Source organism: Lolium rigidum, chromosome 6 (genome assembly GCF_022539505.1).
Source record: "Lolium rigidum isolate FL_2022 chromosome 6, APGP_CSIRO_Lrig_0.1, whole genome shotgun sequence".
NCBI lineage: Eukaryota > Viridiplantae > Streptophyta > Magnoliopsida > Poales > Poaceae > Lolium > Lolium rigidum.
In genome coordinates, this window is record NC_061513.1 from 115,400,979 (window position 1) to 115,427,586 (window position 26,608).

Below are 26,608 nucleotides of genomic sequence, written 5' to 3' on the forward strand. Positions count from 1 at the left end.
ACGTAACTACTGGTACACATATTTTCTTTGCTCTGGTTGTCACACGGAACGACAATGTTGATCGCTACTGGATCACAAAAAACATCCTCATATCCCCGACCCATTCTTTTATCAGGCATACTCGATGATTACATGCCTATCTATCAGTGGCGGAGCTTGCCAGGAAATCTGGGGGGGCAAACCAGAAAAAACTATGATCTGGGGGCGGGGGGGGGGGGGGGGCAAAAAACTTAAAAAAAAATGTACTATAAGCAAAAAAAAATTCTTCACTAATTTTCTAAAAGCTGGGGGCCGGTGGCCCCCCTGACTTGTACATAGCTACGCCACTACTATCTATCATTGACTTGATATAGTGCGACACCGTAACCCATTCTGGTATGGCAGGCTTAGCTAGATGTTAAACCGCACTTTGGTACTACTATATTATTGCAACATACTCCTATTGATTAAAACAAACGGTGGCGGCCACCATCGATTTAGTATTGAATGACTATATAGTACTGCTAAAATCTCACTCCCAACTTCCAACAGGTCTTCGTTAATATTAGATTAAGCTAGTTACAATGTGCATCTATGGTGTCATTTCTTAAGTGGAATCAAGTGGCATGTGTATGTACTATGTAATGGTAAGTTGAAAATTCATCATTCTTATCCAAACGCATGATAGACCGGCCTTGTCGCCTTGTCGGCTATTAACTTTTGTTGACGTAACTACCGGTACACATGTTTTTTTCTTCTGGTTTTGTCACAGGGGGCGACAATGTTGATCTCTACTAGATCGCTAAAAACATCCTCATACCCCCGACCCATTCTTTTATCAGGCATCCTCGATGATTGCATGTCTATCTATAATTGACTTGATATAGTGCGACACCGTAACCCATTCTGGTATGGCATGGCAGGCTTAGCTAGATGTTAAATTGCGCTTTGGTACTAGTATATTATTGCAACATACTCCTATTGATTAAAACAAACAGTGGCAGACACCATCAATTTAATATCGAATGACTATATAGTACTGCTAAAATCTCACTTCCAACTTGCAACATACCTTCGGGAATGGTGTTTTAGAACATGGGAGCATATGCTCCCTATATTTTAAAATGCATCTTATACATATTTTAAATTTCAAAAAAAATTAAAACAAAAAATCCGCACGTACATATTCATGTGCTACGCGCTCACAAAGTTGTTTCATAAAAAATGAACTTATCATGTGACGTGTGTAAAAAAGACAAAATTCAGTGCTTAAAACAATGCTTTTCGCATGATAAGTTTTCTCTTTTTTACATAGGTCACAAAAAATATTATTTTTTCGTGAAACTTGACGCACACACATATATTATGGAAATGTACATGTAGAATTTTTTTTCAAAAATTTTCCATACATTGAAATATGTTTTGTTGGTAGAGGGAGCATGTGCACCCGGGAGCCGAATTGAATTTCCGCATACCTTCTAAGTTCTAACCCCTTAATAGTTGCTCTAAATTACGAAATGATAATGATATGTGCAAGTTGATTCAAAACTACAGTTTGCATATAAAAAACAAAAGAAAGCAAGCTATCGTGATCGTGCAGTGATTTTCCACATTCTGAACAAGATACCTCTCCCGTACACACTTGACATTTTGCATATTACAAGTTCACAACGGATAGGCCCTGTTGATTATGTGTTCCACGTTTTCCTATAGGCCTACTAGAGGAGCCCAAAAAATTTGGCCCCACGGATAGTAAATAGTAAGAACGAGCAAAATGCTTGCATGAGGCACCTAACACAACTTTGCAACAAGCCAACACAGAAAATTTATATGGCATAACTGTCTCCATATATGTTGATTCTCTGATACATAGATTATCAAGTGTCAACAAGTCAAATACTGCAACTACTGGTCATCTGGTCCACATTAGAGGTTGCATGTACGTAGATGATTATTTATATTTATATAACTATACAGTGCAAACATGTCCATCATGGATTAATTTTTAGATGTTAGTCACTATGGTGCCCCTGTTCCACTTTGGTCTTGTGTTGCAGGAAGGTGTCCATCCTATTTCTAGGTGCACCTCAGAACATCCGGAGTTCTCCTCAATATTGGTCCATGCCCCAGACGTTTTGGCCTTATATCCTATATTAACAATTGATGAAATGTCATGCACTTTTATAACAAAAAATAATCATAATATTAAAATTCTTACCAATGAAGGATACTCTCATGATCCATGATTTTCCATTATAATTAGGAGCGGACTTTGCATTTTTTTAATATGAATAATGCTGGCAGCCAGATTACTTAGAAAATTACTGGAAACTCGCCAAGATTAATCACAAAGTCAGCAAATCCGAGATGTCTGCATTATTTTGGCATCATATTTGTGACTTTGTGAGTTCATGCAAACTTCTAGAAGTGATATTTACAGACTATAAGTTGGTCTACCTCTAGTTTGACCATAACTGTAACCGTTGAGAGAAATATTTGCAAGTGATTGCGCCAAAAAGAAAATAATTGGATGCTATAAGAGATTGAGTTAAAAAGAATAAATTTATAAACCAAATGACCGACAAGTACAACCAGACTTATTCAGATAACTTAAGCAAATGGAGAAAGTAACGAGTGTCTATATACACGTATATATACTACATACCACTACATCAGCCCAGTGAATTACTGGTTACTTTCAGGAGTAACTGGGCAAATACTTAAAGTGATTTTGGATTCAGTATCGATATTGACCTGCTGTGATACATAAACCCTACAAGCATCTCTCTACTGATTGTCAATGGGTGCCACTCGTTGGTTTCTCCAAACAGATATAACAAGGAAAAGCTTAAATTTGATCCGAGATCAGACAAAAGGCATAAATCACAACCTTGTTATTATGTGCTTACTAAGAACGGATAAAAAGGAGCAAACAGATACGATGAGGATCATTTAAAGTGCCCAAAAGACTTTCTGTTGAGCGATTGCAGTATACCTGGTCAAATATTGATGTAGGGATGGCAAGTGTCACCACTGCATTAGGAGCATCTACTATTCCGGATATCCTACCCTCACATGGACAACATGATAGTAAAAGATAGACCTGAATAGAACCCAAAGTTAAGAACTTCAGATAACGCGAAAATGTCATTCTGATCTCGGGCACAGATACACCCGTTTTCTGATTGGCTTCTTGCCGGTATTCTGCAGCATATGCAACTATCGAAAAGCACCCTGGTCGGCCACCAAACGTTATCAGTACCGTTTCGTTGGACGGAGTGGACCGATAGGCTTTTCACCGTACTCGCATTACTCTCAGACACTTCCACAATCTTGATTCCCCTTCTTATTCACCAGTATCTAGCACTAGAACTGCCATTTGATCCAGGTCGCCCCTCGTGCCGCACATGCTTTGCATCCTCATCCTTTTCGCCAACGGAATCGAGCCGAGGCTCTCTCAATCAACGCCAAATTTGCGAGTTCTCTTCTCCGGCAGCCGGAGGTTTTTGTCGATTCCGGACGCTCTGGCCCTCCTCCAGCTTCCCCGACACATCCATCAGCTTCACTGTGAGCTACTCGCACTCCAGAACATCTCCTCCGATTCTTTCTACCTCTATCGTGTTCTGTCGGCTGTGACCGCTGCTCACCGTCGCAGGTGCTCGTCGTCGGTGTCATTTCGGTGGTCCTGCGCTCCAAGCTCCTCCACCCTCTCGTTCGCCGCGCCGAGGCGCACCTCCGACGCCTTCTTCCCCGTCTCGGCTCGCCCCTAAACCGCCAGGTCCATGCCCGACCAAGCCTCAGCCATGGCGATAGTTTCAACAGTGCAACTGCCTGGCCAGAAACAGAATGCCACCGGGACTAATTCTTCGCCCGCCACATCCTAGCACTAGCTAGTGTTTAATTAAGCATCAGCGACATCACGCGATAGTCTCTTTTTCTCTCACTAATCTGGTGTGAGACCTCGACAGTATTGTTTGGGACGTGAGTTGGTGCTATAGCTAGTGTTTATATTTAATTAAGCATCAGCACCACTTCGGAGTACTAATACGTTTGTTTGTCCTATGCTTCTAAGCACTGTAATTTTTCCTCGAACGGTTTTTGACTAGTCAGCGGCTCATCGCAATCCACATGCATCGACCCGTGAAACCCACATGCTGTGTCAGTCTGCCCCAAACGGCGTGCAACCGTCCATCACACTGTGGCCTACCACAGTGGTGTAGCACGTCGGGTACATCTATTTTCTGCATTCAGTACCACACAGAATAAGTTGCCAGGACGCAAATCTCAATACAAGATGAATGGTCAAGAAAACGAGCCCATCTGAGCTCGGGACCAGAAACGCCTCTCCCCAGATAACGTTCCTTTTAAATGACTCTTATAAGATGACAATTAATAACCCTTACAGCCTACCTGCTCCTTAGAGTACCCAAATCTGGACAGGTATTCAATGGCATTCAGAACTGCACGCTTGTAGGCAACTGATGCATCAGGGCATCTCCAACCGGGCGACCCAAACGGACGCGCTGGGCCGTCCGTTTTGGGCCGTTTGCGTGCCCGCCCGGACACGCGGACAGCGCCCCGCGTCCGCGTGTCCGTTTGGGTCGCACGCGGCGCCCAACGCGGCGACCCAAAGAGACGCCACGTGGTTCGTCTCGCTGCGCGGCGCTGCGCCATGGCAGGCCTCGACGGGACAGCCATGGCGGGAGGTGGAACGCGCGGGAAAGATCCCGCGCGCACCAAGGTTCCCGCGCGCGCGAAAACGCCATTGGCGCGCGCTCGCGCCCAAGTTTCCCGCCAGACCGCCGGCTATAAAAGACGGCGGCGGTCTCACCCAGACCGCATCACCGTTCTCTTCCCCTCCACCTTCTCCGGCGCCATGCCGCGCACCCTTCGGTCCACATGGGCCAAGCTCTCCTCGCCGCCCGGGCCGGGTTCCCGCGGACGGACGAGGAGGAGCGCGCGGACTCGCGGTGGGTCGCCGACGACGAGGCGCTCCGCGTCGGCCGCCGAGGCGGCGGCAAAGAAGGCCGGTGACGCGGAGATGGGGGAAGCGGCGGCCGCGGAGGGCCGGCACGAGACCCCGGACGGCTGGTACGCGGCCGTGGAGGAGGGGGCGGACGCCGCGGAGGAGCCCGTCGCCGCGGAGGACCTCGCGCTGGCGAACATCAACGCCGCCATCGAGGAGCGTCTCGCCGACCTCACGCGCGTGACGAAGGAGCACGAGGGCATCTGGCGGGCCGGCCGCCGCCGCTAGGCGACCTCCTCGGCAAGAAGAACGAGCTGCTCGCTATGCGAGCAGCCCGTGACCTCATCCGGATGCCGGCCGCCCGAGCGGCGCGCCCGGGAGGATGCTCGCGTCGGCGGAGCGCGGCCGGCAAGAGCGCATGCGCCGGCGGCAGGGCAACCACGAGGCCCGTAAAGCCGGCCGCGTCCGCCCGGAGGCGCGCACCGCCGTGGAACGCGCCGCCCGCGGCAGAGCTTGAGCTATGCGGGAAGCGGATGGTTCCGCCTCGTGAGGCGGAGCGCGAGCGCGCCCGAGCCGCGCCGGCGGAAAGGAGGAGGATGATGCCCTCCGTCCAAGCTGCCGAGGCCCGCGAAGCCGCCCGCGCCGCCGCCGACGCCGCGCCGCCGCCGACGCGCCACCCAGCCCGTAGAAAGCCGGAGTGGAATCCTCACGCGCACGAGCCGCCCGCGTCGAGTGAAATCCACGGCCCCGACGGCGAGCCGGCGAGGAGTCGCGCGGCGAGGCCGCCGGCCCCGTACGTATAGGATAGAAGTAGTAGCTAAAAAAAAATGTAATGAGTTCTCTATTTAATGAAATATATTACTTATGCCTATGACACGCGGGCCGTGGGCGGACAGCGGGCGGACGCGAGCGACCAGCCTTTCGCGTCCGCGGCCACGCAAACCCGGCCAAGATTTGGGCCGGGTTTGCGTCGTCCCGGACGCCGCGGGCATCCGTTTTAGGGATGGGTCCGCGCGCTGGGCCGGGTTTTTGTCCGGCTGGACCCATCCGGACGCGCGGGCGCGGGATGGGTCGCCCGGTTGGAGATGCCCTCAAGGAAATGCTGTTTCCCAGATTCATCTACACTGATTCCCTCAAATACTAACCATTCTGAGAAGCGTGGCTCCACTGGACCTATCTCAAAGATAGGATTCACATGAAGTGCTGTCGGACCAACAGGAGTCAAGTATTCCTTCATCCCACCTCTTATAATCTCACACCTACACAAAACGCGACAATGAATTAGTGGAATTTTACAAGCACAGTGCAAGAAGCAAATCCGCATGGTGTCAGGTTCTCTTGCATTAATGGATCTGGTTTGTTGTGACTGGTTAGTTGGGTCCACCCCTGGAACAAGAGGTCTGGTAGACAACTATGAGATACCAGGCTCATTTAAAGATATAATACAAGTATTGAAAAGTCTAGAGAAGAACAAAGGCCATTACTTTAGCTCAAGGAATCCACTCATTTCTATTGCTCCACAAAATGAGACTTCACCGTCACCTTGGGAAAAGTGCATATCACCAGTACTCAAATTTGCTCCTTCAACAAATACTGGTAGATAAACTTTGGAACCCCTGCTTAGATTCTTAATGTCACAGTTCCCCCCGTTCTCTCTTCCAGGAATAGTTCTTGCTGCTTCAGTTGCAATCTTTTGCCATTCAGCAGTCCCTTCTTCAATCTGCACATGTTGTATGCATTGTCAACAATAGCGCTTTAACAATACAAATTCTAAACAGAGTATGAATATGTGGCTTGAGGTTGTTCAGAGCCTGCCGGTGAATCTTATTTTTCCTGTCTGGAAATTTACATCTTCTGGAGTATATTCAGTTGATCAGGTCAGTCTATCTATGCAGTTGTGATAATTTTGCTGGCATATTTCCAATCTACACTCCTGCAGTATGGGAGTTTACCGTATCTCACAAATCAATATTTTCTTCTGGCGCGTGGCTAACGATAGGCGTCAGTAGAAGGGGTCAGGTGGACGACATCAGTAGTTTCCTATTCCCCACTTGTTTGACTGTGTGGTGACTACAAACTTGGTGTGGTGTTTAATAGTGATTGACTCATGTAGCTCCACTGTTTTATGGGGTTTACAGAAACTAAAGAATGATGTGTGTTTTCAGTGGTGCTGCTTGAGGAGCATACTGCACGGATGAACCGGATGCAGGGATGGATATTCTACGCAAGAATACGCAATCCCATGGGGGGTCAAGCGGAGATGATTTGGATCCCAAACGACAAAGTTAAACGTTATGCAGCTGTGTGATGCACATGTCTTGTTCACTATCCGCCAAAAACATTAATCAGTAAAAAAATGTTATCTTTTAGTTTTTCAGCGGGTGTTAGCATACACCTTAAACTTCAGTCTACGGCAGATAAATCCCTCTGCATGAGATCCATCACATTGTAAAACTCATGCTGGTTTCATTAATACAAAGAAGACAGCGGATCAACCCTGTTTTTCTAACACAGATACCTTAGATCTCATAGATTACATATGCGTGTAAAATTGTTGTACTGGAATTCTGGGCCACATAAGAAATATAACCTAATTCATAAATACTGCAAATAATGTTTCATTTAAACCTTGGAGTTAAAGTGAAACCATTGATCAGGTAGTGGGTCATACATTTCCAAGTAAGCAGCTTTCGGAGGTTGGTAAGATAGCGAGGGGCCTCTGGTGTAGAACTTCACACAGGCTCAGAGACTCGTGACTTGTCTCGGTCAATTTCCTTTCCCTTTCGTTCCATATATTAAGAAGTTCGACTGATGGTGCAGTTCCAACTATACCAGGATGAGTTAAACCCGGAAACCGAACGCCTGGTATACATGAAATGGAGCTATTGAATGATCTAAAGTTGTAACGCTTCATTCAGAGCAATAGCAAGAACTCTTACCAGGTATCTGAGGGGAGTATGCATAAATTCCTTCAAAATACCAAATGGCTTTTCTTGCACTTGGAAAGTGGTCAGTTAAGAATCCACCTCCATTATCCCTTTCGAATATTCCAGTATAACCCCACTCATCGCCAGGAAGCGGACCAAGGTTGCAGATCTCTACCGCAAGAAGATCACCGGGTGAAGCTGGAACCCCTTCAGCATCAACTATTCTAAAGGGGCCACTAAGATAATGAACCTGTGGAAAATCTATATTCAGTTTGGCACCAGTCTTGCTTTAATGACAATACAACAATAAAGAAAACATCAAACAAAATCTCTTGCATAAAGAAAAATGTGAACTTACAATTGTGAGGTCCAGAAACTTGATATCATCTGCGGAGTCATCATCTCTAACCCGTCCTCCAGTACAATCCACCATCTCAACTCGGAATAATTCCCCTTCAGTTACATCAGCAACAGGTGGGATATCCGGATGCCAGCGGTTATGGAGATGAACCTTCTGCTCCCAAGGCTTCCTTTTCACATCTATGGGCACTACAAGTCTGGGAGTCAGAGGAGCCATGCTTTGTTATATAACTTCAGAGCTTGACCCTTTTGTAAGTTCCCTGCATCTTAATATGGTACATATCAACTTCGATGATGAGTCACACTGAAGGCAAATGAGCAAAAACAGAAAAAATCCAAGGAAGACAATCAGATATACATCCACTTTGAAAGCACATTGACATATGAATAGTGGTGCTTCCAAAAGTTAGACACATCTTTACCTAGCAATAGTAGTGAATGCTCAGGAGTGATTAATAATTCATAACTGGGCCACCATCAAGTAAGAATGTAAGAATATTCCTGTTGGTCCCTCAAATCCCTTATAGGCCATCCAGAACTAAGTGAGATATTTTCTGGGCCAAAGCAGTACCAACTACTTGGGTTGTCTTATCCGTTTGGCTCCGTTTGGATGTTTGTATTGGCAGGCTTGGCATTGCATTCGGTCAAATATTAATATCCTGGGATATTTGCATTGAGATCAATGCTAATATTTCTATTTGGATGTGTAGATATTTGGTAGCCTACCTACAATAGATATTCTAGTTGAATGCCAAATCCTGATTGGATGGTCAAAGTGATGTAGTGCATTTGTATGAGAGTATGATCATGATACATCTTTGAAAACGGTTTCTTTTGTAACTTTTGAATATATTTGAATTACTATATGTATAACAATTAATAAAAGGCAAAGAAAATATTATATAAATTTGTCACATTTTCTTATAACTTCAAACAAACATGGAAAATGGAGTGAAAAAATGTACCCAGCTGCCACAACATTGTAGTAATCTAGGTACCAATCATACATATATGGAGGACACTTCATAGGAGCAATAATATAGAAGAGACTTGTATAGGATCTCTACATTAGGTAGGATCATAGGATCAACCTAAAAAAAACATACTTTAAACATGCGAAAAAATCTGAAAATAATAAACAACAGGCATATAGGTTGTATCTACAACTCCAAGAAATTTCAGCTTAAAATCTGATCTACACTTGGAGAAACAAAAAAAGACAAATTCTGTTGTGAATAGTGTCAGATCTGATTGACTAGTATTTCACACTATTCACATTCAGATTTATCTTTTTTGTCTCTCTAAATGTATGTCGAAATTGAAGTTGCAAATTTTTGGCGTTGCATATATAACATAGATGTGTGTTGTGATTTATTTTTAGAATTTTTGAACATGTTTTGTCTTTGCAAAAAAATTATTCTCATAGATCCTATCTAAAACCTGATCCTACCTAAGTCTTCCCCGCAATAATATTCTCATACGTGCAAGCAAATGGAGTGAAAAGGTTCACAACACATTGTAGTCTCATAAGCAGTATTACAACATATAAGTTCTTAGGATAGCTAGCATAAATGAAAGTTCTGAAAACAACAAGATCCTCCTAACAATCACATAATGACATAACCACAAGCATATGTGATATGAATAAAACTCCACTCTTCTCATTCAACTGCTAGGTGCATGTGGTTGATTAGTCAGTACATATCTTTCATTTTGTATTACATCATCTCTTTGTATGCAATCTTGTATACTCTACTGGAAATCTGCATAGAAGGCTACATGGATAAGATGGCTGATCTATTTTCTTTCGGTGTCTTTCTATGGGTGTGTTTGGTAGCCCGGGTTAATAGAGAATAGCTATCTATACTCATACAAGCTGACCCTAGCTTAGTTCTACTCAGATTTTTTCGTGTGTTTGGTAGCTTGGGCGAACAGAGACATGCTGAGTGGATCTGTTGTTTGGTGGGTTGTATGTAGTGAGAATAGGTAAGAAGGTATAAATTTTGCACAACGACCCCTTCCTACAAAAATGAAACACAGCCGGATCCCTGTATACAAAATAAAAAGCAATCGGGTCCCTCTAAACAGAAAAAAAACAATCGGGTCCCTAGCAGCAGCTCGCTCAGCTCCGGCGAGGCGAGGGAGCTCCGTCCAGCAGCAGCCCATCGCCGCCTGCGTGAATCCCGAAAGCAGCTCGCTGCCTCGTCCTCCCGGTGCTCCTCCATGCGCAATTGCAACAACCAACACGGGAATGCAGAAATCATGGCAGGGTTATGGGGGACAGGGGAGAGGGAGGGCGGACGCCGGCGAGCCTTGGCAGCCGGAGGGGCGGGAAGGGTGCACGCATACCTGCGCTCGACGCCGGAAGGTAGAGCTGGAGCTCGCCCCGGTCCTGCTCGGTGGTGGAGCTCGCCCGACCTGCAGAGGCAGATAGTGAGAGGAGGAGGCGGGAATGGGCGCGGGAGGGCGAGGCGGGGCAAAGGAACGCCGACGGATTTTACCTGCGCCGCCGCTCGATTTGCTTGGGGCGGTGAAGCTCGCTAGGTCGCGCCGGGTTGGGGAAGAAACGCCCCGGCTGCTCTCAGTAACCAGCGATGCCCAGTCCAGAGTGTGGAGTGTGGACAAGGGAGATGTAAAATATCTACCTTCTCCATTATAGCATCTCTAAAAGGCGCACTAATTTTGACTCGCTATTTGTGGATGCGACCGCTATGTAAACGTTTACCGCGTGCTGCGCTGAATTTTCTCCCGCCGGATACTCTATTATGCAGCGTGTGTTCGAACGCTAAAAAAGTACCTTCGTCGAGCGCGTCATTATGCAGCGTGCAATGCGGCGGAAAGAACAATCACACACAAATATGCATCAAAGAAGATCAAACAAGCTTCATAAATTCACAAATAAAATATACCATAGAAATACAACAAATTGTTCACAATAAATACAACAAGTACATCAAATTGTTGACACTAAATACAACAAGTTTACGGATCAACATACAACAATACAACATAGTTTTGAGACAATACAACATATAGGTTTCAAACAAATACAACAAGTATGCAATTATTGTTGTCCATGCAAATTCCACCATTCTTCCATGAGATCTTTTTGGAGCTCATCATGTGTGTTGTTGGAGCGATGATATGGTACGAGGCAATTGTAATATCCCAGGTTTAGAGTCTACAAAAAGAGAGAATAGAGATGTGTGTATAAATTCATGCATAGAAAATCCAGGGAATTTTCGCGCTTTCAAATAAAACTTGTCACAGTAACTGAAGTTTCATTTAAGTTGGTGGAATTGAATTAGATCATCAAGTCAAGCGCTATAAACTTCACTGTGTGACGAGGGATCACCTCGGCAATGCCTACGTATTGTAGACTATGGTTTTCGGGAAGAGCGACGATGGAGATTCCGGGGTCGAGATTAGGCACACGATATACCCAGCTTCGGGTCCCCTCGGTGGAGGATCCCTACGTGCTGCTAGCAATCCACTATATGAACACAAGTATCTTTACAGGGTGCCGCCATCGGCGTAGCTATGCTGTCTATCTTTATGTCTATCTGTTGTCCTCTCTATTTCGGGTGCCCTGGCTAGCTTTATATATGCAACCAGCCTAGGGTTTTACAAGAGTCCTAGTCGACTACTTCTTCGGGTTGCCTTGTTGGGCCTTCTCCATATTGAGTCTTCTCCATATTGGGCCGAGCCGGGTATACTGTGATCTTTGCTAAAACCTTGTTTTGGGTAGAGATGATTTGATCTATGGGCTAGATCAAATGGGATTAGCTTTACTATAACAACACCTTAAGTGAGGATCAAATACCAAATCTTATAAAAGATCTCAACATGGTATTCCTTACAACAACACATGAATTTTTCTTCAACTATAAACCAAAGAACAGAAATAATTAAGAAACTATTTTTTACTTATCTTTTCCATGTCTTTTTACTAAATCAATATTCCAACCATGATCCACATGGTATATTTGCAACTACAATATTTGAACTCATGTCAAGGACATTCACATTAGTTCTTTATCAAACTTTGACTATTCCAATCTTGTTTACCCAAACCTATTTCTACTAAACCTCAGAGAAAGGGGAGGACTATCCATATGTATTTACATCATCTCTTGAGTAGAACCTAGGTTATTATTCCAACCCTATCCAAGTGAGGTAAGCCGTTGATACTAACTAATGCTATAAGAAATACAAGTTAAGTACTAAACCCTACTTGACCAAGCCAACACTTGATGTGAAGAGAAAACCTATTTCACTAGTGATCCAAGAGAGGCCAATGTTGTGATCATCACTCCTTGGTAATGATCATAAACCCCAAGAATCTAGAAGAGTGTGATGAGAGGGTAATAAAGAGATACTAGTGAGGAATAAGTTGATCATGTCTAATGCATGATCATACCTTTTAGATTTAGATGATAAGTTAAACCTATGTGATTAGTAGATCTCATCTATCATATAAAATGATAGGTATATCACTAGTAGTTAACCCTATACCATTTCTCATATATTGAGAGAGGAGTAATGGCATTACACTTAAACCTTGCTTATCCAAATATTTGAGACAACCTTAGTATTGTCATGATCCAAGAATCCTATCAAAGGTGAGGAAGAGCAACCTTAGTCATTTAACATGGTGTCAACTCACACCTGTAGCTCATGCCTATACCTCAACCCTAATTTGAGAATCAATTGGAATCCTAAGTAGAATCCTACCACACATCATTTCCATTTATGTTTCAATTAATGAAACATAACCAAAACCCTAGACCACATTCCTATTTTCCTTATTGCCTCAAATGATAAGTATAAGGGAAACCCTAGATCATACCCACATAGAATCTATGCTTAAACCCTAACTTATGTATCATGGATCACAAGTATAAACCCAAGCTATATATACCTAAGCCTAAATGCCATTTAAGGGATTAGTGTAAAAATAATAGGAAACCCTAACTTTTCTATTTTAGGGGTCAAATTAGCTAAGTACCATATAACTAAAGTATCCATTTTAGAAAATGCATGATTTATAAGAATCACATGATATGTCTAGGAATTTGAAATCAATGTGTTAAGTAAACCATATTATAACCCTAGAATAAACCAAACTAGATCCCAAAATTTAGAAATAGTTTGGCACATGAAATCATGACCATAACACCATCTTCTTTAACACTTCTATTCTAGATATTTAATACAACAACACCAATACATATAAATAAATCTTCTAATACAAGGTTATGTTTTGAATCTCATCTTTGGTAATTATTAACATAAAATATGAATTCATAATTACTCCAAACCAAAAATTGAATTCAAAATGGGAGAGCAATAAAATCAACTTTAACATATGTGCCCATTAGAATTTGTATATAAATACAACTATATTATCATTCTTGATACATGTAAACATCTTACAGAACATCTTCAATAAATTTGTGAAACTTTCCAAGATTCAAATCCTCCATAGAATATTTGAATTCCAATAAGAAAAATAAAATAGAATTTAAAACATAAAATAACACAGAAATAGAAAAGGAGATGAGGGGCTTACCTTGCCACCGCAGCCCAGCAGCAACCCAGAAGCAGCCCAGCACCATCACCACCCCAATGGCCCAGCCCAGCCCACGTACCCCTTCGGAGATAAAAATAGAAGCCAAACGTCTTCCTCGTCTTTCCCCTGGTCGACAACGCAGAGGTGAGCTCCGGCCATGTCCTCGTCGGTGATAAGGATGACCCGGACGTCGCCAAACATCTCAGAGCAATGCTCTATAATTTCCGGGTCCGAGTCTATCCAAAAACGTCAGGATTCGCGCCCGAAATCCTAGCCCGCCCGACTGTCGCATCCTGGCCTCCAGTCGCCAATGCTCGCCGTCGATATAGACCTCGTCGGGAGCTATAAATAGGAGAGGAGAATCGTCGTGATCTCCTTGATCTTCACCACCATTCCAATCCCACTCTAACCCTCCCTATCTCTTGTGTTCATCCACTATGTGTCGCCGGCGTCGATCAAGAACCAGACGCTAGGAGCCACCCAGCCTCCGACGAGTGGTCGAGGAGACGTGCCTCGTCGAGAGGAGCATCTGGGCGCAAGCAATCATCAAGAGGAGCAAGATGGAGGGCGAATTAATCGTTCCCTTCCGCAGTACCTCGCCGGTAATGGCGAAATCGAGCTCATCTCCGTCGACAATCAACTCTGGCAACCACACCATCGTTCTCAGGGTAAGCTTGCGCATCTTTCCTACCCTCGATTCCTAGAACCATCTGTAGCTCGCGATTGATAGTTAGCCGGAGTAAACCGCCGTAGCACGTGGTCGTCAGTGATGTTCCGGTGATCCCCTGAGAAAAGTACCACCACCGGTAGGATCGCCTCGTTGTCCTTGTTCGTTTAAGCCTAGCCTCGCGTCCCCGGGAGCAGTAAATCAGCGGCGCCGTCATCTCCTGGTCGCCGGTGTCAAGCCGTCGATGCAGCCGACGTGGCGGTGGGGTCCCAGACACTTGTTGACTGGTCGTTGCCGTGTGGCAATTGACCCAGTAAATGGACCCACTAGTCAGTGACAGTAGCTAGATTATGAACCGGTATGTTTAGTATTTCCACTTAATTTAAAATCCAGAAAAATACTGAAATTTTGCCAAAATTTATAAAATTCATTTAAACTAAAAAAATACAAATAATATATCAAAATGCTCACAAAAATAAAATCTATCGAATAAAAATATAATATGAATTTTTTGTCAAAATAAAAATTCAATTATTTAACCTTTATTAATTAAGCCTTTTCTTTTATCCTCAATACAATTAAAATTCAATAATTAGTTAAGTTTCAAAAATGAATAATAGCGATTCAGTAAGTGAACAAAATATTAAGATTAATTTTGTTGGTCATATTTTCATTAACTTAAATATTAGTGGTATTTTAAAAACCCTAAATTGCAAATTACCATTTACCATTTTCTTTAAATAAAATAAAGTAAGAGAATGTTAAAAACTAATATTATTTTTATAGTCAAAAGTTAATTGTTTACTTCAACCTATCTAGTTAACAAGTTATTGTTTTAAAATTTAATAACAACCATAGAATCCTAAATCCTGAATTAAAACTCTAAGTACTATTTATCTCAATTATTAAAACTTTTAAAATGATAAAATTTTAAGTCCATTATTAATTTTTGTTTCAAAGTTATTAATCACTTCAACTCTACTACCAATTATTATTTGAAGAATTTTATCACAATTTAAAAAACTAGTTCTAATATGAGTAAGAACCTTGATCTCATTATTTCATGTGATAATCCAAAATTGTTTTCAATTCTAAAACCCTAGGGGTTTATCACATGTGATCATATGAACCTTACTTGAGTCATAAATCTATACTAATTAAATAAAAACATATTCATGTTTCATTTAGTTATTATCCACTCTCAAATGCAAATGAAATTATCATTTCATGCTTTCATTCTTGACTAATACCTAGTATGAACAACTAGTATCACCTAAGTGTACAACCTAACTTGTTACTTCCATGTTAACACCATTGATCATCATTCCTTAGCATAACCCCACCATGATCAACTAAAGCAATAACCATGTGTAATGTTTTACCTTATATGCTAATGCTTAATCAATTTATACAAGTCTTCATGCTTATGAATTCAACTAAACTCTACTTGGAATTAAGGAACCACCTAGTTTAGGAACCCATTATTAATTACTTGATGAAACAAATGAGAAGATATAGTAAACCCTAATAATTAACTCATAGCAACACCTTCATAACCATCCTTTAATATGATACCCTATGGTCAACCACAGTAGTAACCATGCATAGTAATTTAATTTGTTGTCCATGTTTAGCTAAAACATGCCAATACTTGTTGCATATGGACTCATCCTACTTAGTAACCAACTAGTCCCTAATTAGTGGATTAAATGAATCCAATAGTAAACACTAGAAGCACGTAGCTCCTATTTGTAGTAATTCTTGTTCTTTATTAAACATGTTCTTCAAAAGTTATTCTTTTGAAGTAAATATCAATCGACTCATACAAGCAAATAGTTCTTACTCGAAATACTTATTATTTCTTATGTAACATGTTCTTCAAAAGTTATTCTTTTAAAGCATATAAGAATTAATCATCAACCATGCACTGCAAGACTTAAAACTGACAACTGCTCTTTATATGTTATGCAACCATTATTCATTTGTGTGTATGATTGTATGATGCATTATATCACTTGTTTATGATATTAATATAACCAAACCCTAATAAGAACCGTGTTTGAGAAACCACTCTAAAAGTGCAACACACCCTAAAGAATCTTTATAACTCACCAATCCTAAATCATCGGGGTTAGTTTACGCTTAGGACGATTGCATTACATACTATGCATTATAGCATCTTTGCCAGTTCTTTAAACATTGTTCTTACCGGATGATGATGTCATTTCAGAATTTGGAGTTATATCATATCTAAACTCGACTGCATAATCTTGCAGTCAAGAAAGGCAAGTTCATCGCTTGGTTATGTCATTTGATTATTTTTATCAAATTATATGCAAAGTACTATACTTATCACTCCCGCATTAAAAATCAAAACATTACTTTACAATTATAATATGACTGTGGTGGGCAATGGTTCCATTGCAAGGGTTCTACTCATCTAGGACTAATCACCAATGTCATCTAGTGATTCTAGCGCCGTACATATCGTGTTAACCATAAGATCTATAATGGCTCTGGGGAAGTCAGTTATATCTTTTTCCTTCTGCATATCAACGGACTTGATAGGGTCGGGCTGGGTGTTGCGAGAACACTGCAGCGGTTGGGAAATCCTATAAATCCCCATCCTTAAGGATGAGTGCGCTCTACCGTCTATGATGGATTGTCCATATTACATCGTGCGTAAAGTCGTATGATCAGGAGAAGTCTATCGGGGATGTGCGGATGGACAAAAGGGTGGGTATGCAGGATCGCGGAGAAGGCAGTGATTGGATTGGTTCTTATATTGGGCCCCACACCAAGGAAGTGTGGGCGGGAAAGATCGCCCGGTTGGCAACAAGGATAAGTTCTCTTATGGGAAATGTAACGCACCTCTGCAAAGCGTATTGAATTGTGGTTGTCACTTCCTGTTCCGGGAAGGGAACTACGAACGCGGCAGGAAAGGAAATCCGTGAAGTTCTGGTCAATCTGTGAAGACTGGCGGGCATAGTTTTCAGAATAAAATCAACCTTTTCAAGAAATGATTACGAAAACTTGCATTCGCCTATGACTTTCTGGTCTATGGTTGTAGCTAGTGCATGATACACATATTTCCTATAATGAACTTGCTGAGCACGCTCGTACTCATCCCTCTTTGAATCCCCTGCTTAGTTATGGAGGCACCGAAGGAGAAACTATCGTGGAACTCGAAGAGAAAGGAGTCAAATACAACAAGATGGAGAACCTAATCAATAGATGCAATGGAGTTAGCTTCTGCATCAGCTATAGTGGAAACCTAGACTAGAAATATAAGTGAGCAATTTCCCTAGTCTTAGCACCTTAGTAGTTAGAGTTCTATATCAAGCCTAGTAGCTCCAGATTTAGAGTTAACCATAAGTTAGGCTACCAGTTATTCTTTTAGAGTTTTATATGAAGTTTTACCTCACTGTAAAGTAGGAGGTTGTGTTGATCTTCTGTAAACAGTTCGTGTATACTTCTATAGACATGTCTTGGACTCGCATATGTTTTTGTTGTACCACTCTGGGGATGTAATACGAGTGGAACGGTGTTTCACTTGTGTTATATGTCAACGACTTGCGTACTACACCATGCAGTGGTATATTGTGTCACCGCAACAATGAATCGGGCAATCCTATGTGCAGACCTCCTCACTTGCACGGGAACCCCCGTCAACTCGTAGTGGGTATGATCCACATCTTTCCCACGATCATCCTCTATAATCATGTTATGGTGTCATTTCTTAAGTGAAATGAAGTGGCGTGTGTATGCAATGGTAAGTTGATTCTTGTCTGGTGCATAATAGACCGGACTTGTTGACTACGTGACTTTTGCTGACGTAACATATGTTTTTTTTCTCTGGGTTTGTTAGAGGGGGTGACAGTGTTGATCGCTACTAGATCACGAAAAAACATCCTCATGCCCCGACCCATATTTATATCAGGCATCCTCGATGATTACATGCCTATCTATCATTGACTTGATATAGTGTGACGTTGTAACCCATTATTGTATGGCAGGCTTAGTTAGGTGTTAATCCACACTTTGGTAGTACTATATTATTGAAACATACTCCTATAGTATGATTCCTTTAATTAAAATAAATAGTGGCGACACCATCGATTTAGTATTGAATGACTATATAGTATTGCTAAAATCTAACTCCCAACTTCCAACAGACCTCTAACCCCTTAATAGTTGCTCTAAACTATCAAATGGTAATGATATGTACAAGTTGATTCAAAACTACAGTTTGCATATAAAAGATAAACGACAGCAAGCTATTCCGACTGAGATATTCTTCCCCATACACACCTTGCAAGTTCATAACGCATAGGTCCTACTGATTACATATTCTTCCTAAAAGACTAGACGAAGCCCAAGATTAACGGCCATAGAGAATTGTACTCCTTCTGTTCAAAAGAATAACGCTTATAAATTTAGTTACAAGTCAACATTCTCTAAGTTTGACCAATTTTACAGGTAAAAATATGAATATTTACAATACCAAATCAATATTAGTTTATTCACTATATAATCTATTTTTTTATGTTGTAGATGTTTATATTATTTCTTTTGCCTTTGGTCAAACTTAGTAAGATTTGACTTTTGACTAAATTTATAATCCTTATTCATCAGAATGGAGGTAGTAAGTACTAACTGATGGGGCACACGGTGAGGAGATAAATATACAACGGCCCACCAGCCCGTGTGAAATAATAAACTTCGAGAATAGCTTCAACCAGTAGATATGCAGTGGAAAACAACAACTATGGTATCAGATTTCTGGGTTTATCATGGCGAGTATTCTCTCTTGATTGATCTGCTGATTGCTCTTCAACCATTCAGTTTTTTAGATCGGCGAGTGGGGAGCATTTTTTGTCCGTGGTTCCCCCAATATTGTTTGTGGACGCGACTGAAGATGCTCTTATGTTAGTTACAATGTGCATCTATGGTGTCATTTTTTAAGTGGAATCAAGTGGCGTGTGGATGCAATGTTAAGTCAGAAACATCATTCTTGACCAAATGCATGATAGACCGGCCTTATCTGGTATCTAACGTTTGTTGATGTACTGTCGTACGTGCTTGTATATATGATTTTCTTTTCTCTGGTTTTGTTAGGGAGCGTCAGTGGTGATCTCAACATGAGCACGAAAAACATCTACTCCTCTCATAAACCATTCTGGTATGGCAAGCTTAAATTTTACAATACAGATTGATACTACTATACTATTGCAACATATGATACCTTTGATTCAAAGAAATGGTGACCGCACCATTGATTTAGTAGACTATACTACTGCTAAAATCTCACTCCCGACTTCAATCAGACCTTCCAACCCCCTTAATAGTTGCTCTAAATTATGAAATGATAATAATAGTGTACAAAAGTATTTCCGAATGATAATGATATATACAAGTTGATTCAAAACTATAGCTTGCATATAAAAAAGAGACAAACCAAAGCAAGCTCCCATAATTCACATTCTGACCGAGATTTTCTTCCCCATACACACTTGCAAGTTAATAATGCATACACCCAACGGATTATGTGTTCCACATTTTCCTACAGGACTAGAGGGAGCCCAAGATTATCAGGCCCGGAGAATAGTAAGTAGTAACAACAAGCAAAATGATTGACTGATCCACATAGCACAAATTTGCAACAACCAAAAACACAGGAAACTTATATGGCATATCTCTGTCTCCATATATGGGGATTCTCTGATACATAAATTATCAAGTGTCCACAAGTCTCATATTGCAACTACTGGTTCACACTACAGGTTGCACGCCAGTTGATGATTATTTATATTTGTAATTATACAGTGTAAACATATTCATCGTGGATTGATTTTTGGATGTTTGTCACTACGGTGCCACTGTTCCATTTTGGTCTTGTGTTGCAGGAAGGTGTCCATCCTACGTGCACCTCAGAACATCGGGAGTTCTTCTCAATTTTGGTCCATGCCCCAGGCGTTTTGGCCTTATATCCTATATTAACAATCGAAATGTCATGCACTGGAGTTTATAACAAAGAAATACTCATAATATTGAATCCATGATTTGCCATTATAACTAGCAGCCCCCTTTGCATCTTTTTGAATATGAATAATGCTGGCAGCCAAATTATTCTGAATATTACTGGAAACTGGCCAGGATTAATCACAAAGTCAGCAATTCGAGATGTCTCTGCGCATTACTTTGCCGCCATATTTGTGAGTACTTCATGCAAACTTCTGGAAATGATATTTACAGGCTATAACATAACTGCAACTGTCAAGAGAGATATTTGCATGCGATTCCGCCAAAAAGAAAATAATTGGATGCTATAGGATTTTGAGTTAAAAGGAATAAATTTATGAACAAAATCACCCACCAAGTGCAATCAGGCTTACTCAGACAACTTAAGCAAATGGAGAAACTAACGAGTGTCTAGATACATGTATATATACAGCATGCCACCACATCAGCTAAGCAGATTACTGGTTGGACTCACAATTTCAGGGAGTAACTGGGCACATACTTAAAGTGCTTTTGGTTAAACATACCAGTATCGATATTGACCTGCTGTAATACATAAACCGTACATGCATCTATGTACTAATTGCAACGGATGCCACTCTTTGGTTCCTCCAAACAAGTTATATCAATGAAAGCTTAAATTGGATCTAAGATCAGACAAAAGCATAAATCGCAACCTTGAAGTTCTGTCCTTATTAAGAACAGATAATCGTGCAACAGATACGATGCACATCATTTAAAGTGCCCAAAAGAATTTCTGTTGAGCGATTGCAGGATACCTGGTCAAATATTGCTGTAGGGATGGCAAGTGTCGCCACTGCATTAGGAGCGTCTACTATTCCAGATATTCTACCCTCACATGGACAGCATGATAGTAAAAGATAGACCTGCATATAACCCAAAGTTAAGAAGGTCAGATAATGTTACTTTCACATGACTCTTACAGGATGACAATTAATAACCCTACTGCCTACCTGCTCCTTGGAGTACCCAAATCTGGAAAGGTATTCAATGGCATTCAGAACTGCACACTTGAAGGCAACTGATGCATCAAGGAAATGCTGTTTCCCAGTCTCATCTACACTGATGCCCTCAAAGACTAACCATTCTGAAAAATGTGGCTCCACTGGACCTATCTCAAAGATAGGATTCACATGAAGTGCTGTCGGACCAACAGGAGTCAAGTATTCCTTCATCCCACCTCTTATAATCTCACACCTACACAAAATGCGACAATGAATTAGTGGAATTTTACAAGCACAATGCAAGAAGCAAATCCGCATGGTGTCAGGTTCTCTTGCATTAATGGATCTGGTTTGTTGTGACTGGTTGTTTGGGTCCACCCCTGGAACAAGAGGTCCGATAGACAACTATGAGATACCAGGCGCATTTAAAGATATATAAGTATTGAAAAGTTTAGACAAGAACAAAGTCCATTACTTTAGCTCAAGGAACCCACTCATTTCTATTGCTCCACAAAATGAGACTTCACCGTCACCTTGGGAGAAGTGCATATCACCAGTACTCAAATTTGCTCCTTCAACAAATACTGGTAGATAAACTTTGGAACCTCTGCTTAGATTCTTAATGTCACAGTTCCCCCCGTTCTCTCTTCCAGGAATAGTTCTTGCTGCTTCGTTTGCAATCTTTTGCCATTCAGCAGTCCCTTTTTCAATCTGCACGTGTTGTAAGCATTGTCAAGGATAGCTCTTTAATAATACAAATTCTAAACAGATTATCAATGAACATGTGGCGTTCCAAGCCTGCCGGTGAATCTTTTTTTTCCTGTATGGAAATTTACAATCTTCTGAAGTATGTTGAGTTGATCTAGTCAGTATATCTATGCAGTTGTGATAGTTTTGGTGGGATTTTTCCTATCTACACCCCTGCAGTATGGGACCTTACAGTATCTCACAAATCAATAATTTCTTCTGGCTCGTGGCTAGCGATAGGCGTCAGTAGAAGAGGTCATGTTGATAACGTCAGTTGTTTACTATTCCCCGCTTGTTCTTTGATTGTGTGGTAACTACGAAGTACGAACTTGGTCTGGTGTTTAATAGTGAATGACTCGTGTAGCTCGGCTGTTTTATGGAGTTTACAGAAGCTAAAGAATGATGTGTGTTTTCAGGGGTGCTGCTGGAGGAGCATACTACATGGATGAACCCGATGCAGTGATGGGATATTCTATGCAAGGATACACAATCTCAGCTGATAGAACACTGTATTTCTCTAGTGGAAAAGGGAGGTGAAGTAATGAGGATCACCTGGGGGAACGCCGAAGATGATTTGTTTATGTAGCTGTGTGATGCACACGTCGCTGTTCACTATCCGACAAAAACATTTAGCAGTAGAAAACAATATGTTATCTTTTAGTTTTTTCAGTGATGTCTGCATACACTTTTAACTTCAGTCTAGGGCAGATAAATCCCTCTGCCTGAGATCCATCACACTGTAAAACTCATGCTGGTTTCATTAATGCAAAGAAGACGGAGGATCAACCCTGTTTCTTAACACAAATATCTTAGATTTCCTAGATTAACATATGCGTGTAAAATTATTGTGCTGGAATTCTGGGCCACGTAAGAAATATAACCTAATTTATAAATGCTACAAATAATGTTTGATTTAAACCTTGGAGTTAAAGTGAAACCATTAATCAGGCAGTGGGTCATACCATTCCAAGTAAGCAGTTTTCGGAGGTTGGTAAGATAGCAAGGGGCCTCTGGTGCAGAACTTCACACAGTTTCAGAGACTCATGACTTGTCTCGGTCAATTTCCTTTCCCTTTCGTTCCATATATTAAGAAGTTCGACTGATGGTGCAGTTCCCACTATACCCGGATGAGTTAAACCCGGAAACCGAACACCTGGTATACACGAAATGGAGCTATTGAATAATCTAAAGTTGAAACGCTTCATTAAGAGCAATAGCAAGAACTCTTACCAGGAATCTGAGGGGAGTATGCATAGATTCCTTCAAAATACCAAATGGCTTTTCTTGCACTTGGGAAGTGGTCCGTTAAGAATCCACCTCCATTATCCCTTTCAAATATTCCAGTATAACCCCACTCATCACCAGGAAGCGGACCAAGGTTGCAGATCTCTACCGCAAGAAGATCACCGGGTGAAGCTGGAACCCCTTCAGAATCAACTATTCTAAAGGGGCCACTAAGATAATGAGCCTGTGGAAAATCTATATTCAGTTTGGCACCAGTATTGTTTTTAATGACAATACAACAATAAATAGAACATCAAACAAAATCTCTTGCATAAAGAAAATGTCTACTTACAATTGTGAGATCCAGAAACTTGATATCATCTGCGGAGTCATCATCTCTAACCCGTCCTCCAGTACAATCGACCATCTCAACACGGAATAATTCCCCTTCAATTACATCAGCAACAGGTGGGATATTTGGATGCCAGCGGTTATGGAGATGAACCTTTTGCTCCCAAGGCTTCTTCTTCACATCTATGGGCACTACAAGTCTTGGAGTCAGAGGAGCCATGCTTTGTTATGTTACTTCAACTTCAGAGCTTCATCCTTTTGTAAGCTCGGTGCATCTTAATATGTTACATATCAACTTCCATGGCGAGGCACACTGAAGGCAAACGAACAAAGACAGAAAAATCCAAGGAAGACAATTAGATATACATCCACTTTGAAAGCACATTAACATATGAATGGTGGTGCTTCCAAGAGTTACACGCATCTTTACCTAGCAATAATAGTGAATGCTCAGGAGTGATTAATAATTCATAACTTGGTCACCATCAAGTAAGAATATTCATGTTGGCATTTGGATGTTTGTATTGGCAGGCTTGGCATTCCATTCGGTGAAATATTAATATCCTGGGATATTCCAATTGAGATCAATGCCAATATTTCTGTTTGGGTGTTCAGATATTTGGTACATAGAATTGATATCCTAGTTGAATACCAAATCCTGTTTCGATGGTTAAAGTGATGTATTGCATTTGTATGAGAGTATGATCATGATACATGTTTGAAAATGATTTCTTGTGTAAATGTTGAATATCTGAATGATTACATGACATACAATTAATAAAAAGCAAAGAAAATATTATATAAAATTGTCACATCATCTTATAACTTCAAACAAACATGGAAAATGGAATGAAAAAAATGTACCCAACTGCCATAACATTTTAGTAATCTAGACAACAATCACACATACATTATTAATAGGCCATCCAGAGCTAAGACGGCGAGATATTATTAATTGTCCAAAGCGGTACCGTACCAACTACTTGGGTTGTCTTATTCATTTGTATTATTCAGAGGCTTATTAATAGGCTATCCAGAGCTAAGACGGCGAGATATCATTAATTGTCCAAAGCGGTACCAACTACTTGGGCTGTCTTATTCATTTGTATTTTTCAGAGGCTTGTGTCATGCATGACTTATGCTACTGAGCGTGCAGTTAGCTTTTATGGCAATATTCAAATATAATCTGAAGGTGCATCACATCACAAATTGAAGAAGCCTCTAATATTAGGAACAGATTAATTATGTCTAATTCTGCACCAAATATACAATTTACATGTAGTCAATTAAAATTTTATTCTTCATTCCAAGAAGCAAACTCTATAACTAATAAAGCAGCAAGAACGCTCTTTTGTTTTAAAGTGATGAACAGCCTCGTGAACCTCAGGGTTAACACTTAAAAATATTACATGGAACCAAGCATGCAAATATATTACTTTTACAAATGAGCAACAAAAATCACATACTGCAACTACTGATTCACATTACATGTTGCACGTACATAGATGATTATTTATATTTATTATTACGAGTGTAAACATGATCATCATGGATTAACTTTTAGATATTTATCACTGTGGTGCCACTGTTCCACTTTGGTCTTGTGTTGCAGGAAGGTGCCCATCGTACGTGCATCTCAGTACATCCGGAATTCTTCTCAATTTTGGTCCATGCCCCAAGCGTTTTGGCCTTATATCCTATGTTAACAATTGAAATATCATTCACTGGAGTTTATAGCAAAAAATACTCATAATCTTGAAATTGCCTACCAATGAAGGAGATACTCTCCTGAAACATGATTTTTCATTATAACTAGGAGCCCCTTTGCATTTTCGAAAATATGAATAACGCCGAGAAAATGACTAGAAACTGGCCAAGAATAATCAGTCAGCAAATTTGAAATGTCTCTGTGCGCTACTTTTCCCCCTATTCACGAGTTCCTCGTTCAAACTTCAGGAAGGGATTTTTTTTTTTTTGAGTGATCAGGAAGGGATTTTTTACAGACTATAAGTTGGTCTACCTCTAGTTTGCCCTTAACTGTAACTATCTGAGAGAAATAATTGCAAGTGATTCCGCCTTAGAGGCAACAAATGGATGCTATAAGGTTTTGAGTTAAAAGAAAATAATTTTATGATGCACACCCACCAAGTTAAGTCAGGCTTACCCACACAGCTTAAGCAAATGGAGAAAGCAACGAGTATACATATACACTACATCAGCCCAGCGGATTACTGATTAGACCAACAATTTGAGGGAGTAAATGAAGCAGCACAAGATTGTGGAGGAACAAACTCCGCCTTGCTGCTACAATGTGGACAGCACAAATGTTGAAGGAACCACTCCAACGTGCTGAGCTAGATATCGCTCTATGGGCGGAGCTGTCAAGAGTTTAGTCCAAAACTGTCAACACACAACATCTAGTCCAAGATCTAAGATAAAAACACAAGGTTTCATTTATTGGATAGGTGGTGGGTACATAGTCCGATTACATATGTAGAGGTTGGACCTCTATTTATAGGCTGCATGAGTCTTCACTACTTAGCTCTAATAACAACTAGAGTGTTCTAGCGAACATTATATAAACTAGGAAAAGAGATACAAATATCCTAGTTACAACTTATAGCTAGAACATGCTAGAAACTACTACAACACATGTGACTAAAGGATCATATTACCTAAAATATTTTTTCTCGAACACATGCCAAAGCATGCGTCATAATATATTAGAAGAAAACCGTCGAGAAGACGGGAGCATACACGGAGTAGCAGAGCTACAAAGGAAAACAAGAAAGAAAGAAAGAAAACTGTACAGGGCTAACTTTGTTAGTC

General features: G+C 41.1%; 1 protein-coding gene across 7 annotated transcripts in view; it reads right to left on the reverse strand.

Annotated features, from left to right (window-relative positions):
* Positions 1 to 1,780: 1,780 nt before the first annotated feature.
* Positions 1,781 to 26,608, reverse strand: part of LOC124665927 (formamidase-like) — a 30,449-nt gene continuing 5,621 nt past the window's right edge. The window contains exons 1-9 of one of the 7 annotated variants that reach the window (XM_047203281.1): positions 24,210 to 25,343; positions 23,781 to 24,092; positions 23,435 to 23,672; positions 23,167 to 23,357; positions 21,933 to 22,168; positions 21,535 to 21,710; positions 4,390 to 4,457; positions 2,975 to 3,082; positions 1,781 to 2,127 (exon numbers count right to left, since the gene is read on the reverse strand). In XM_047203281.1, coding sequence (XP_047059237.1) covers positions 2,056 to 2,127; positions 2,975 to 3,082; positions 4,390 to 4,457; positions 21,535 to 21,710; positions 21,933 to 22,168; positions 23,167 to 23,357; positions 23,435 to 23,672; positions 23,781 to 23,999 — 1,308 coding nt within the window. In that variant the 5' untranslated portion in view covers positions 24,000 to 24,092; positions 24,210 to 25,343 and the 3' untranslated portion in view covers positions 1,781 to 2,055. Of the gene's footprint in view, positions 2,128 to 2,974; positions 3,083 to 4,389; positions 4,458 to 20,104; positions 20,463 to 21,271; positions 21,380 to 21,466; positions 21,711 to 21,932; positions 22,169 to 23,166; positions 23,358 to 23,434; positions 23,673 to 23,780; positions 24,093 to 24,209; positions 25,477 to 26,608 lie in introns of those variants that run through there. The other 6 variants (XM_047203280.1, XM_047203279.1, XM_047203278.1 and 3 more) reach the window with 6 other exon arrangements.